At 32.6% G+C, this 17,038-nt stretch overlaps 1 protein-coding gene across 9 annotated transcripts in view; it reads right to left on the minus strand.

Moving 5' to 3' along the window:
• LOC118184323 (ELAV-like protein 4) overlaps nt 1-17,038 on the minus strand; it is a 127,055-nt gene that overhangs the window by 24,429 nt on the left and 85,588 nt on the right. For 3 of the 9 annotated variants that reach the window (XM_035353984.2, XM_035353976.2, XM_035353983.2), the window contains 3 exons: nt 14,949-15,055; nt 8,667-8,832; nt 247-505 (listed from right to left, as the gene is read on the minus strand). In XM_035353984.2, the coding sequence (XP_035209875.1) occupies nt 247-505; nt 8,667-8,832; nt 14,949-15,055 (532 nt within the window). Of the gene's footprint in view, nt 1-76; nt 506-8,666; nt 8,833-14,948; nt 15,056-17,038 lie in introns of all 9 variants that reach the window. The other 6 variants (XR_015039507.1, XM_035353979.2, XM_035353977.2 and 3 more) reach the window with 6 other exon arrangements.

Consider the following 17,038-nt stretch of genomic DNA (forward strand, 5'->3'; position numbering starts at 1 on the left):
AAATGTTTTTTTAAAAAACAACAGAAACAAGGCAATTAAAAACAAATTAAAATGCTGTGAAAATATAATTAAAAACCTTAAAAAGGGACAAATTGTTCAACGAATCATCGACCCCCTGTAGGAGCAGGAGGAAGGAAGAGGAGAAGAAGCAAAAACCAATAATTTTTTGGCCCGACCAGAAGAGGTTCTTGGAAGAAGAAGATGATGAATGCCGTTTATGGATGGAGGATGGCGTGGCCCTCGTACCTGGACGGAACGGCAGGAGTCACAGGTATGTACCTGAAGCGGTTGGCGGGGTGGTGGATGGGCCCCGGGAACCTGCGCTGAGGGGACAAGTAGGCAGCCAAGGGCGCCAGCGCTTTAACGTTGTTGCTCGGGTTGTTGGCAAACTTGACAGTGATGGGATCCGTGGCGCCCTCCGGGATTGTGTTGTTGAGATGTTTGATGGCCCGTTCCGCTTCCATCCTCTGGTCGAAGCGGACGAAGCCCACACCTTTTGAGAGACCTGAAGAAAAAATAAACATTCTGAGATAAAACAACTTAGCAGACAGCTCAAAGAAATAATTTTGTGAATTGTACTTAAAGATATGTATTTGCAAGTCAGAGTGAGATAAAATTTAAGGTGTAAATATTTCAAATATAAGTTGTAAAGAAAGTAATGACGGTTTTATTTTTTCCATAGTTTGAACACCCTCTATGCCCTATCAGTCGATGTTTGAAGATGTAAAAGTATATGTGTTATTAATTTGATTATAAATTTTTATTTGAATAGCATGATTATAAATTTTCAAAATGAATGACATTGCTTCTGTTCATGCTTCGAAGAGAAGCTTCGAACTCGAATAGAAGCAATGTACGTGAAATATTGCTTATATTTCAGTTTCGACATGCCAATACTGCTAGAATTATCAAAGGTGTTTACGGAGACATCTTCAGTGAGAAACTAGCTTACTCAGGTGCTTCAGGTCTGGTAATTATGACTTCAATGACCTTCCAAAATAGGATAGAACAGTACAAGTGAATAATGGTCAGTTGGCAGCTATAAATAAATTTAATCTCATAATGCCCAGTCTTGTGATAGCCATCATGCTAGAAATGCTACATAAAAATCCTTTTAAGATATAACAAATCATTTCCATACTCTCGAAAAGATAAATAGAAAAGAAATCTGGGATCTTATCAACTTTCAGCCCAGCAGTCAATTCTAGAGCTCCATCACTGGCCTTTTCCTTTTCATACGGAAAAGTCCTTTTTTGAACTAAATTATTACAGGGGCTGAAAAATGAATTCTTTACATCCAGGTACAATTCAAAATGCAAGGGATGAATCCTGGCCAAAGACCACTTCCAAAAGCTGAACTTAAGTCTTCATTTGAAGAAAGTCCAGTTTTGAGCGTTGTGGAAGAAGAAGTGAATTATCTACTTTGAGCTCATGGAAATGTCAAGACATCAAGTTTAAAGCAAATGCTGCCATAATCTCGAACGGCTGCATCAAGCTTTGTTCAGCAAATGCCAAACACTGGTCAATACAGCAGACAGGTGACACGAAACAAAACGTCCAAGAGTTCAATCGGGAAATCTTTTCTCAGCTATCATACTTATCGAACATCGTCCCATCACACTACTATCTGCTTTATTCTCTGCATCACTTTCTATCAAACAGACTATCAGTTTTTCGGATTCAAGAAATGGAGTCTTAAAAGAATGGGATTATGAAATTGCCCAAAAACTGGGAGAATACAGTAGAAAATAATTGGCAATATATCATTGACTAACGAAACTTTATTGTAAAAAAAACTTTTCTTCATTCATTTAAAATTCGATCACAACATTCTTTAGAATGAATGTTTTTTTTTTGGTACCGTATATGCATATTAACGAAATATAGATAAATTCGGTTGACGATTTAGATAATAGATGCAATTTATTACTTAAGTAACTCAGACTTGCTTCCTAATTTAATACATCTTTTAAATCAACTTTATACGGAAAGTTGGTGCTATCCAATGCAAAGCTACTATGTGATAAAAAACGATAAAGAATTTGTATAACTATATAGATACAGACCATGAAAACCTAGAAAGACATTCATGTGGAGTGAATTGCAGGGAAACATGATGATACGAAGTAAAAGAATAGGTAAGTTTGCATTAACAATGGCTAGAGAATAATTCAAATAGCTTCATGCAAAGAGAAACAAAACTACGCAGGGCTTTTCTACAGTATATTAGATGTGTCTTAAAACATATAACCTCTCCAGCCGATGTAAAATCACAAATTTCACAGAGATTATAACGGTTCCTTATTATTACAGCCCCCGTTGTTTAAACGGCACCAAGTTTTAATTAAGATCTTACATAACAAACACGTTTCCATCTCGCATATTGTTAAGTGGCAGCCATATTTATACGCTGCTGTTAATATAGCACCAGAAACATTGGCTTGTTCCTAAGACATCCGCCATGCAAGCTTAAACTTGTAACTTGTTATCCTCCTTATTAATGGACTTTTCCAAAACGGCAGTCTTACTCACAGTTCTTGTGATGGAAGGATGCTGATGGTCAGGCTGATGGTCAGGCTTGCCAGTCTTATTCAGAGTTCTTCTCGTGATGGAAGGACTATAACTGCTCATTCTCAGGCTTGCCGGCCGTTTGGCAATAGTTTGCTACACACTTTATAGCCGTTCAAATAACGGGGACGATAATATTAACCCTTTCAGTCTCAACTTATTGGTTTGTTTCAAATGACTTGAGTTTTTATGCACTCTTGGTAATTATCACAAAGAATTGAAAAATATCATTTTAAATATTTTATTTTAAAATGAGGGGATTCCAAGGGCCTGGTACAAATATGTCCCACTGGGTGGCAATGGTGGGACATATATGTCCCATCAGTACTAAATTGTTGGCACAAAAAGAAAAAAAAATCAAAAGAAACTATTTTTATTTTTATAACTAATGTGTGATAAGAAGTAAAACAGTTTTTGCATAGTGGTAGTTTGCATGTCACACAAATTGTTTTAGTGCTTTTCTGTTGCTTTTTTCTTGGTACAACTGTGAAACCTTCTTCTAGTGGGCCCTTCGATGGGTAAGTGATCTCCTATATTCCACAACTTGCAATTGGATGATGGTCTACTATATTGTAGTGGTATGGCACCATATTGTAGTGGTAGTGTATGGTGTACTATATAATTTTGTAGTGGGGATGTTAGATATGATGCTTACTGCCAGTGGGACATGAGTTACGTAGTAAATTGATGCGGTTCTAGGCTTCTTTAAACATATACTGGGACTTATGTAACCCATTGGGGCTGAAAAGGTTAAGGAAGTACTAAGACTAGTCAAATACAGACAGGTAACCCATTCGAGGAAAGTCACAATACAGATTGCCGCCAGAGTTGGGCTTTGCCCTGTCGTTAGTATAATTACTAAGTCCATGGATGTAATTTATATCCTACACCACCACGTAGATCTGAAAAATTTGGTGTGGCAATAAGAGAATTTGTGGAAACTTAAGAAGATCGTGTGAATACTTAGATAATATTAAGTCTGTAACTGGATAGGAAACAAAATTGAAATAATAATACAGGTGCATATCTGGAGCTGAATCTATATCTAGATCTATATATCTCTTTTCTATATATTAATAAAACTATTACTATCAGGATTGGCGTTTTTCACGGCAGAATTTTTAATGTCCTTGCCGATGGCAGAAACTGGTAATAATCGGTTAAGTCTGGAAGAACATGACAACAATTGGCAGAAACTAATGCAGTTTTAAAAAATATGAATACTTGCTTATGAATAATAATATTATTGCTCGCCATTATTAGTTATTAATAATAATATTATATACTTATGAATTATAATCAGCATTTATTAATTAATAATACATAATTATTAAATTAATTTTGGTATACAAAAATATTACAAATTTTATTTAATATGTATTAACAACGAAAATGATTAATTATTGATTTAAGCTATAATTCACATTGTATTATTTGTATATTTTATTATTATACGTTATTCATTTACTAGCGGAAATACCCAATGCCAGTTAAGTTAGGTTGAGAGTAAGGTATTTAACAACAAAGAGAACAATACCGCTGTAATCCTTCTCTAATAACGATGCTAAAAGTACGATTCATAGTCATACATTTTTCAGTCTGATGCGGTGTGGAACCCACATAAAAATTTTCGATAGAAAAATAAACTAATTCTCTCTCCTTATATCAGCAACAATGGCACGCAGTTTTTAATGATTTTCGTATTTCTAATCAAATGGACGTAAAAGCTGAAGCTCCATCCAGTATTTCACTTACATTCAATTTTAGTCGATTAAATGTGGCAAATTAATATCTAGGCTGATTAAAGTCGTACGAAGATGGGAATAGTCGAAATGGCTTCCCACAAAATTTTGGAATCGGGAATAATGTATTTAATGTTTGGCAATGTTATTTTTATTTCATCGTAAAACTTAGAAACTTTTTAATAACTAACTCTAGGATTTGAAAGCGAGCAGCGGCAAAACTTTCGAAAATAAAGCAGATTTTCATCTCCAGCTTGCGAGACTGTTGTCACTCGGAAAATTGAGGGAGAAAATGATCGTTTTTCCAAGTTTAATATATCTGATTTCAACTACTTCTGTTTGGAAAAAAGTGGACTTTGACCTTTTTCAGGACCTAGAAAAGAATTGCAGAAAATTTGGTGACGATAGCTATAGTAGTGACTGAGTTATTAGCGAAAAAACACAGAGACTTTCTTCTTTATATATAGATATCACTGTTGTTATTATTAATCTTAACAATAAAGAATAGAAATAGATTAGAATGCATCTTTTGTTTTAGGCAGACAGCACTTTCATGCTTTCCTAACTAAATAAAAAAATAATAAAGTAATAGATATATAAAAAGTACTTTACAAATCTGTAAAAACAAACCAAACAAAGATCAATATTAAAGCACATGGATGCTCAACCTCTCAGCTATTCACGACATACCAACTGCATGGTTGCAAATAACTCTAGCACTTCCACAAATTCAACACTTGCCATCTTAAACCAAAATACCTCATGACCTTTTCGACTTTCCGACATGCTTTCTTATATTAGGTTATATGAGGTTTGATTTTATGATTTATAGATCAACTTATACGTGAGTACTTACGGTAACTAATTAGAAACTACAATAAAAACACAGTAGGTTTGGCTGAAACTAGTTAACTAGTTATACTAAACATGTAGAGTCTCATACGTTTTGGAAACTACACCAAGTCTAGACTCCTAATTAAGCGACTTATGGCTGTGTCGAGGTAAGCAAACAGAAACGTAAAAAGAACGCAAAAGAACCCTTTTATTAAAAATTAAATAAGTTGAATAACAGGTCTTCCAAATTAGTCAGCAAATATGGCGTGAGCTTAAAAAGAATAAATTTTGAATTTAAATTAAATCTGAGTAGTTGTTAGTCAAGGGCAACGCAGAAATATTTAAACGCAAAAGTTAACCTTTAACCTAGACCGGCGTGAGAGCATAATCGGCAAGAATAAAAAGCAACGCCGTAGTCAGGAACACTTATCATAGCATAACAACTAGTAACATGGCCTTCAGCAGGTAGAACACGCTTTGACTAAACTATCTCCAACCCTCACTTAAATGCACGTGAACTAAATTTGCGTTCTTAAAAAAATGGTAAGATAGACGTGACAGTAACGATTCCTTACATAAAATAACTGGTTAATTAACATTAACACTTTGTAAATAACACATGCCGCATATGTTAAGGAGTCAAAAAAATGCTGTCTCTAACATAAACATTAAATGACTATGAAACACTGTATGTCCAAATTATGAAATATCATTAGAAATAATTATAATGTATTATAAAATATATATTATAAAAATATATTTAAAATATCATATCATTTAATGCAGAGAAAGTATACAAGTACGCAGAAGCTACTTTTTACCTTTAAAATAATAACCTCTCTATAACTAAAATGTTATAGAGAGATGTACCAAGGCATAAGGTACGGCACAGAGCAGTATATGGCACGTATGTGAAATAATAAAAAAATACGGGGTGTGACATATATGATTGTAACGTTATAGCATACCATTAAGAAGAGCTTTAACCCTTTCAGCCCCAATGGGTTTTATAAGTCCCAGTAGATGTTTAAAGAAGCCTAGAGGTAATTATACGCATCACTTTATTACGTAACTCATGTTCCAGTGGCAGTAGGCATCATATCTAACATCCCCACTACTAAATTGTTATATGGTAGACCATACACTACCACTACAATATGGTGCCATATCACTACAATATAGTTGACCATCATCCAGTTCCATGTTGTTGAATATAGGAGATCACTTACCCATCGAAAGGCCCACTAGAAGAAGGTTTCACAGTTGTACCAAGAAAATACAACAGAAAAGAACTAAAACAATTTGTGTGACATGCAATCTACCACTATGCAAAAACTGTGTTACTTATTATTACACATAAGTTATGAAAATAAAAATAGTTTTTTTTTGGGATATTTTTCTTTTTTGTGCCAACAATTTAGTACTGATGGAACATATATGTTCCACCGTTGCCACCCAGTGGGACATATTTGTCCCAGGCCCTTGGAATCCCCTCATTTTAAAATAAAATATTTAAAATGATATTTTTCAATTCGTTGTGATAATTACCAAGAGTACATAAAAAATCAAGTCAGTTGAAACAAACAAATAAATTGGGACTGAAAGGGTTAAGAGTTCATGTCGTGCTTAGAGCATCATACATACGACGCACAGATATACGTGCATATGGTATACATAGCGTAGAGCTTGGTGTACAGTCGTATAGCCAATGCTGAGATTTTATGATTGAGAAGATTTTCCATAGATATAGATGAAAATCGTTTAATGTTACTTTGAAAATTAGCACGGGCCTATGATAATTCTTTATAATTCGGAATGCGCATAGAGCTCAAACATTTCTCCAATTAGTTTAACAAAATTACTTCTCTTGATGGAAAGTTTTCGGCAATCATTTCCCTATTTTTGGAAATTTTAACTCATCTTAATCTATATCATAAATTCTGCGGCCATTCGATGATCTGTATCATGATTATCGAATTTCTTTTCTTGGGCCTGTTAAAGAAAAGGTGTACGCAGATAAGCCATGAACCATACAAAAGCTTAAAATTCAGTTTAGAATCATTTAAGAAGTTTAGGAAACTTCTTAAATGAAGTTTAGAAAGTTTCCTAGATGATAAATATTTGAGTAATAATGATAACCTTAACTCACACTTGATTGAGTTTTGGCTGATAAAGACCAGAAGTTCTCTGAACGCGGAATCATGAAGTTATCAGAAAGATGGAAAAAGATCATCGAGCAGAATGGAAGATATTTGACTGATTAAAGTTCTTTTTTTGTATAGAAAAAATTCAGTTTTATTTCACACTAAAAAAAAAGGAAATTACTTTCTTGCCAGCCTAGTATTTTTGATTATCTTTACTGCGACCCAGTACTTATCGTGCAATTCCTGAAAGCATTATTAAAAATACATATATCTTTAAATATTAAAAAGATATATTAAAAATACATATATCTTTAAATATATGTATTTTTAAAACAGTACGTCAGTTGCACGATTAAAAAAGTGAACATATCAAATTGTAATAAAAAGAACACGTTGAATGTTAAGAAACTAATAAGAGCAATGATTCCTCTCCAAAGTTGTTGAATTTAATAAAGGTTTTGCAAAGTTACCAATTCTCCCCAAGACTCATGTTACATCAATTTTCACTGTAAATTTATTGACTTTACGCCTGTTTCTTGTGTAAATTTATTCGCATTACTTCAATTCCTACCGCAAGTTCATTCATGTTACGCCTTTTCCTCTGCAAATTTACTTAAATCTATTCCTTACGTTATGCTGCTTTCTACTACAAATTTGCACACATTACAATCGATCCCTAACGTAAATTTACTTATGTTACATCGATTTATACTTCAGATTTATATATGTTACTTTAATTTCTGATGCAAATTTACTCACGTTACGCCGATTTCTTGTGTAAGTTTATTCGGAGTATGTCGATTCCTACCGAAAATTTATTCATGTTACGCTGATTCCTCTGCAAATTTAATCTTGTTAAATTGATTCATTACATTACGAAGAATTCTGCTGGAAATTAACACACATTTCGTCGTTTTCTGGCGCAAATTTACTTACGTTACTTCGATGTGTACTGCCAATTTACATACGTTACTTTGATTTCTGCTACAAATTTATTCAAGTTATGCCTATTCCTTGTGTAAATTTATTCCTTGTGTTAATTTATTACGTCGATTCCTACCGCAAATTTATTAATTTTACGTCTATTTATCTGCAAATTACATTGGTTACGTTGATTCCTTACGTTACTACAATTCCTACTACAAATTTACACACCTGACAAGGATTCCTAATGCAAATTTGCTTACGTTTCATCGATTCCTATTGCAAATTTATTTACGTTATGTCGATTTTTACTGCAGACTTATATACTTTACGCTGATTTCTGTTGCAAATTCCTACAAGTTACGCCAATTCCTGTTGCTTTTTATCAGTTTCTTAAACATATTCAATAAATTCGTACAATAAGATCTTTATTGAAAATGAAACTGTTACTGACCGCCACTATTACCTGTGATGTTATCACACAGTATTCTGGAGGTGATGATGCGCCCGAATGGGGAGAACTGGGCCTCCAAGTCCTGTTGAGTGAAGGCCTTGGGAAGGCCACTCACGTACAGGTTGGCACCCTTTATGGCTTCACTGCTAGGACGGGCATATGAGACCTGGGAAAAAAAGTAGATAAGCAGGATGACGATAGCATACAAACGAAAACAAAATGTCTCTACAGGTGTTTTTCCTGCAGCAGAACAAGTCCAAGAATTTCTATCTCTGGAGTATAACGACGCTTGACTGGGCGATCGGGTATAAAGACCATTTTGACTTTGTTGCAGAAAAAAATCATTTATATAGTTTTAAACATAGTAATTATCAGCTGATTCTATAGTTATTTATTTGTATATTCTCAAGGCAGTCTGTTGAGGAAGTTGTTCTGTCGTGTAGGAAGAAAATAAGTTGCAACAAAAATTTTAGACAACTAATTTTAGACCACAAAGTGTCAAACCTAGATGAAAGTGAAGAAAATATTGAATAAATATACTGAGGTAAGTTATTGGCTTTATTAGTAAGTGATACTGAAAGTTATGTACAATGTAAATTTTAATGGCAGTGATGATAGCGAGGACAGAAAAAGAAATCATCCACAGATTATGCACTTTTATGAAAAGACAATAAATGTTTAATCCTGGCCCAATTAGAAATCTTAAGCAGTGAAAATTATGCCAAATTCGTCAGATAATATTAGTGACTTTGCTAACGTATTTATAAGTGTTGGTCTATTTACTTACACATTCTGGTTTATAAAAGTTAAGTACTAGAAGGAATACTAATAATAACTTGAAAAGTATGTAGGTAAATTGGATTAAACTTGGTGATCATATTTATTGTACACTTTTAACATAAAAACACAAGTAAATGTGACGAAGAATATTTACATTTGGTGATATCAACAAGAACATAAAATCTTTTGAATTCGGATAGACAAATTAAATACAAAATATATCTCAGTAGTAAGTATGGTCATCCCGAGCTGCAATACAAGTCTGACTGCAATGTCTCATGTTGTTTATGACATTTTAGTGAGCTGCATGGATGGCAATACCTGCAGATCACGTAAAGAAGTCCTAAGCTCGTCTAGAATTTGGAGAAGGTCAGAGGACAGCAATACGCTTCTCTAGAGCGTCCCACACATACTCAGTGGGTTTAAGGTCGGGAAAGTGTGCTGGCCATTCCATTTGGATTATAATTCCTTCTTCAAAAAATTGGTTCACGAGGCGATCAGTGTAAGGGTGGCTATTATTTGCTTGCAAAATGAAAGTAACGCCAGTTGTGGCAGCATAGGTTCCACATACCGGTCTGTACTTCCACTTAAATTCAACACATTAACAGCGTTATATGTAGGATCTACATGACGCAGGACAGATTCTAGCATACGAGAGACGCTAGCATAGATAAGGCAATGTTATAATTAGTAATGGTATTTACTACAAGAGGGAAAGAATGTGATTAAATTAAAGTTTCTACTGGATTACAGTTACAGGGTTCTTGAATAGCATCGACGCCAAAACAGAGTCGAGGCCGTCAGAGCATCAAAATGGCGATGAATCAATACTTGCCTACAAGGAACATTGGTAAACCGTAACACAGATTCACAATTATAAACTGTGCATTTTGAAGAACGTAATTTAATTAATAATTTTAGAGTACCTGCATAGAATTGAAATCGATTTTTGGGCTGTCGTGCCAATTGCACACCAGACAGGCTGTCGATCCTGTGGCATATTCTATTCTGCCGAAAAATGTTACTTGGTTTTCTGTAGCTTGCAATTCTATGTTCTTAATATTTTCATATCTCTAATATGACGTGAGATAAAATGCTTTAAACACATGAAATTGCTATGAGCCAACTTGAAATTATATAAATGTTATAGTGAAAATCTTGGCGTTTAGAGCCCTAAAACCATTCTTAGCATGTCGAAAGGAAAAGTATAAAACCCTAGAACAGGTCTCACAGAAACGGCTAGCGGATAAATGGCATAACTAGTAAGAAGAATTAATGAAAAGACAAGGAGGACAATAGGTGGACAAACAAATGTTGGAATGATCAAGAGATATGCACGATTTAATTAAAATAGCAGTATAAAGATGTGCTTATCTGGTAGCACAGGTCACTGGAAGCACCAAGTTAATTCAACAGCAGTGGACTGACATAATATGAGTGAAATGGTGATAATAGTGCCTTATTAGGGATTCCAAAATTTATTCACAGTTAGGTAGAACGTTCAGAAGAAAACTGTACAAGACGCAGAGAAGCATATGCAAACTTTGCTATTTATTTAAGACTCGGGTAGCTGATGAACCTGAACTTCGATTTACAAGAATTGTTTTCCAATTACATGTAATCAGTTCAATTGTTTTCCAATTACATGTAATAAGAGCCTTATTTCTATAATTAGAAGTATCAGAACCCTACGAATGGCCATCAGGAAAGATAAATAAATACTGAATAATAAAAATTAAATAAAAAATAAATAAAAATTAAGGAATAAAGCTAAATTAGTGATAAATAATTAAAACATAAAATAAAATACCCCAGCTCTTCTTATTTGATGCTTCGGCGGGAATTACGATTTTACTCAAAGTTTCAAAAGTTTAGGACCTTGGCTTCGGTAGAAATTTAAGTCCTGTATGTATTAAGAAATTGTATCTGAGAAATTTGAACTTAAAGTAATTATCACACAACGAAAATCAAGAAAAAAGACTACAACATAAAGCTGACTGAGAATTTCATGATTTTAATAAGAAACTGGGTATATATAAAAAAATATGAATGGCTTTTTCTTAGAGAAGTTAAAATATTTTTCAGTATTTCATAATTAATATGCATATGTATTTTACTTAGAAAATAGAAAGAATTGCTTAACGTTACGAGAAAATTCTGAACTAAAATGTACGACCTGTGTGAGTTGCCAATGAACTGGGAGAAAATATCATGTCAGAAAAACTATTAGCTGAAATTCAGTTAAAACTTTAGTTGTGAAAAATAAACCGTTCGGGTAAATCATAATTCGAAAAACTATTTTTGAATGAATTTGAAAAGAGGAAATGGAAAAGAAATTAACTATAAAATATACAATTTAGAAGCAATTTTATTTTAAGATGAAGTTAACAACGATTCCAAAATATTGCTATTTTATAGAACTGAGCACAATTGTACCGATGAGAAAGGGGTTGCAAAGGGAAAAAATAATAAAATAAACTGTAATGAATTCTTATATTATTGTTAAAGAAATTCTATATAAAACAGTGCTAAAAGTTTATTAATTGAAATATGAAATATTTTGCTCATGTAAAGTATCACTTAAATCAGGGTCAATAATGTTTATAAACACAATACATAGGTTTCATTCATTTAATCAAAATTTACTTATTACGTATACATTTTACATTCTAAGGAAGTATTTCCCCCAAACCTCAGTCAATAAATCCACTTACAAGCTGATATTTCTTTCTTTTGTTCTGGTGGAAATTTCGTGGAGATCATTTTAACAAATTTTAAAAAAAGTGTTCCCTTTACCCATTTAGTATAAAAATACTATGTTCCTGCAGAAATTTTACAACAGTTTCTACGGTTGGTGCAATTCCACGGGCATAGATTTTTAACATTGATTTTCAGGCAAACTATATCACGAGTAATAATAATATTTTAAATGAATAAAGATAAAAAAGATGAGTAACTGTACTAAATACTGAATGCTTAATCACATACTTTAAACATATTTCACACTAAACTATATATGATTGTATACAAAGAATAAGCACACTTCGCATACAAAGTACATAGCTATGTACGAAAGACTAAGTACACAAAAGAATATAATAGCATTGCATACTTATATACTATAATGTATAATAATATCAATAATACTTAAGATAAGAAAGCGTTATGATTCTTTCATTTAATAATAAGTAAGTACACAAATGCTATTATGTACCAAATAAATGTATTCTAAATGTACAATATTATTACATACCAAATAAATATATTCTAAAGCGTAGGTGTATGTTGGATTAAAAAAGTGAGCATACACAATTATGTAAAACTCTTATACACAAAAGTAATGTAAAGACCAATAAAATATATAAAAACTTATAATAACATTAATAATAAAACTTTGCAGAAAAGTTATGATTCTTTAATTTAATGATAAAAAATACTATTACGTATTATCAAAGTATGCAACTAAAGTAAGTATACATTATATACTATTATAAAAGTGTGAGCTCACAAAACACTATAGTAATATTCTATATGACACAAAAAATGTATAATAATATTGTTACGAATTTTATATATATGTAAATAATTTTAGTGAAATTATATGAAAAATTGTGTAATATAGCATAATATAGCATAAAATGCCGTAAGAAAGTGAAAATTTGCCGGAAAAGTAAGATTGCGGGTGCCAGTCATTTTATCATTGACTTAAATATCTTGCTAAATTGGTTAGATATGGCAAAGGTGGCAGTAATTTTGGCGGCTAATTTTGTCGCCAAATGTGGCAAGAAATCGCAAAAAGTTTGCGAACTTGGCGACCATTTAGCGATATTTTGGTCCGGTCCCTGCATAACTGTAATTGTCCTAAATGGCTATGTAACTGTAGTTGTATCCGGCTCTTATATGTATCTGTAACCGTTTACCCATTCCAGTAAATTCGAGAAATGGAAGGTACTGTAAATTTCTCAACGGCCAGAGTTCTCAGAAAGAGTAAAGAGTTGGCTTTAATTAAAGAATTGAGTGAGAGCGTACTGAGAAGTCTCCGTGCGAACTCCCCTCTTAGGATGCACTTTGCATTGCGTTGCGTTTAATGTTCGTAGTAATTCGAAGTGGCAACAACTGATTGTGTTCTATAATACTGAGAAGACCTATACGAGTACTTTTGTGGAAAGTTACAGAACTGTAAAGTGTTTCCTTTATGAAAATAAATTTGATCAAGATACTAACAGTTCTGTGTGCATCCGTTTCATTAGGAACCCGTACACACGTAACAATATCAATAAGTATTAAATATACAAAAAAATCATGATTATTTCACCCAGTGACGAGAAAGTATACAAAGAAGTACAATATTATTGTATAAAAAGTATGCTAATGCATACTAAATACCGCATAATACAAACACTACAATACATACCAAAACATGTAACTGTATGCCAAAAAATGACATAATTTATGCCTATATCACATTCATAAATGCATAATAACAATTAATAACAAACGTATACGAGGCACATAAACAAAAAAGCTGTGATTTTTTTATTCAATAGCGAATATAATACTTCTATCATGTAATTACATGTAAGCATCAAATTTATCTTTATACAGCTTTCTGAGAGTTATTTCGATACAGAGATTCAGCGGAATCAATAGCCTTTTCGAAAAGGACACAACAAACTTACTCGATCTTATGCCGCCTTTCCTAACTATATGCTTTATACCGCGTCCATTCATTTTGAACCCAGAAATAGCCTCGTTTCATAAAACAAGAGGAACATGGAATGCGTCAATTGGAGGAAAGACGAGTGTTGAGTTGTCTGCCTATTTATCATCAACTATCGCGTGCGTGTATCAGTTTCGCGTGGCTGCTACGAAAAGCATCAGCGATTAAACGTTATTGCTCGAGACAGATGTGAAATATATGAGTTGCCTTTTTTTTGGGGGGGGGGAGATGAGGCAGTAGTAGCTTAACCTGAAATGACTCGACAATTCACGCCTATAGCTGAACGCAGAAAACAACACGTTTTCTAAAAAAATTACGTTTTAGAAATAACGAATACTGTAAAACTTTTTCATTTGTAAAATGTGAAATCTTTTAGTGAAAATTTAGGAAATCTAAGAAACAATTTAATAAGAATTTTGAAAGAAGCTTAAGAAGCAGTTTGAGGCACTTATAATCTAATAGTACTTTAGCATTAAATGAGAAAAATCCGTGTCCAATAATGTCCAAATGTCTCCGAAAATTGCCAAAACCAACTGCATTTAACTCTTCATATCTGAGAAGTTTTAGATCAGTCTATTTTCATTCTTCTGGTATATTATTAATCCCCTTTATTAGATATGTATTTTCATAAAGTATATCAGAATCCGTCTTAATAAAGACGTTACCTCTTCACAAGAATATATATTATTCGTAAGCATAAGACTTTTGAATTCTATAATTTATAATTTTAATAAGAAATATATATGACGAAAGGTAAAGAAAAGTATTAAAAAAATAGTTACCTTAATTGTTTTATTTTGCAGCCGCAAACCATTGAGAGTGCTAATGGCTTTTTCTGCATCTTCCGGCCGAACGTAATTTACAAATCCATAGCCCAGACTCTGACCTGCTAAAACAACCAGACAAAAAATCCATCTCTCAAATAGTTCTGGGAAAGACTGCATTAAAAATAAAATGCACAGAGATAACAAAAATTAAAGGGCATATTTAATTTCTTTAACTGAAAGACAAGATTAAATTAAAATGCATACACTTAAATTAATTGGCTTATTGAATTTGTTTACCGAAAGACAGCATTAAATTAAAATACATACAGACAACATATGTTAATTCGTATATTTAAAAAAATTCTTTTTGATCTATAGACGGGACTAAGTTAAAATGTGTATAGTTACGAAAAATTAATCGCCTTATTTAATGTGTTTAACTAAATTAAAATGCATACACATAACATAAGTTTACTGGACAAGAAGAGAAACACGTTAATGTGACAATCAAAATCGTAAAAACAACCTTGTATTTAGCGTAACATGTATTAGCTTGTAATTACGCTAAATACAAGGTTGTTTTTACGATTTTGGTTATTTAATTAATTTTAACTGAAAGACAGCATAACATTAAAATACGTATGAGCAACGTAAGTTAATTGGCTTATTTAACATTCTTTTCGATCAACAGACAGCATTATGTTAAAAGTTTAAATACCTGTATATACCATAAAGTTAATTGATGTTTTTAACTGAAAGATAGCATTGAATTGAAATGCATAGAGATAACATAATTTATGGCTTGTTTAATTTTTAATTGAAACACGGCATCAAATGAAAATCAATGCAGGTCACATAACTTAATTGTCTTATTTAATTTGTTTGAAAAAAGGTAGTAATTTGTATACATACGATAAACATAAATGGCTTATTTAACTGTTTTAACCGAGAGACAGTATTCAATTAAAATGCATCTGAATTACATAGGCTAATTAGATTATTAGTATGTTTTTAGAGAAAGCATTAAATAAAGTGTACACAGATAAAAAGTTAATTGGCTAATTTAATTTTTTATAAATAAAATTTATATAACACAAGTTTATCTTCTTATTTATTTTGAAACAAAGCATTCAATTAAAAACAAGTTAATTATCTTATTTAACTTATTTTCAGAAAGAAAACACTAAATTAGAATGTATACATAATTAGTTAATTTATTTAATTTCTTTTAACGGAAAGACAGCATTAAATTAAAGTGCATACAGAGAACATAAGTTAGTCAAGAATAGCCGGATCCTTCGGTCATTTAGCGGTCTAATCCTCAAAAGTGTTGCCTAGAATACAAAACAAAACGTTACAAATATTACGCCCACAAGGAGAGGATAAATAGCAACAAACATTCGTCCCTTTTGGATTCAAACGCAGTACCAACGCTACAGTAGCTGTCTCCACTAACTATCATACTGAGCAAGGTGACATATTTTACAAATGTTTTAATTTAACAAGATTAAGTGTTCAGTAGGTTATGTTTTATTTTATCCACATGGATCTGATTCTTCAGCCAAAAGTTAGTATAAAAAAGCAAAGATTTCAGCAAAACCGGAATAACGGATATTGATTAGATGAGCAAAATTAATCCAAGTATTTTAAACAAGAATTGTTTAGCAACATCAATGCGAGTAGAAATTTCTTTAATTTTAAGGAAAAAAGTCTAGCAGAATAAAATCTAGTATTCAAGAAACCTTGACCAAGAAAAATCTTTAGTGCTAATACATACGTAGCCTAACCAACATCTTGGACAAAGGGAAACTAGTAAAACGGATTCAGTTAGGTCATGCAGAACAGAAAATTAGTTGATTTCCGAAAATCTAACCACTAATCGTTAAAACCGGATCAAACCAGTCCGGGATCTTAGAAACCGCGCTAACTGAAAGGCTCCCAGTACCCACTTGGGGAAAGACAAGATTATGAGGAAATACTATAAGACGTTTTTGAGGATCCGTGAAAGCTGAGATACTTAGTCTAGGCGGTATTCAGGTCTTGCCTTTATTTCTTCTCATTGGCGATCATCGTTTAACTCATTAATCGGCATGAAATGTATCCCC

Source organism: Stegodyphus dumicola, chromosome 2 (assembly GCF_044657685.1).
Source record: "Stegodyphus dumicola isolate Sdum_Otavi_A_Nest chromosome 2, ASM4465768v1".
Lineage (NCBI taxonomy): Eukaryota > Metazoa > Arthropoda > Arachnida > Araneae > Eresidae > Stegodyphus > Stegodyphus dumicola.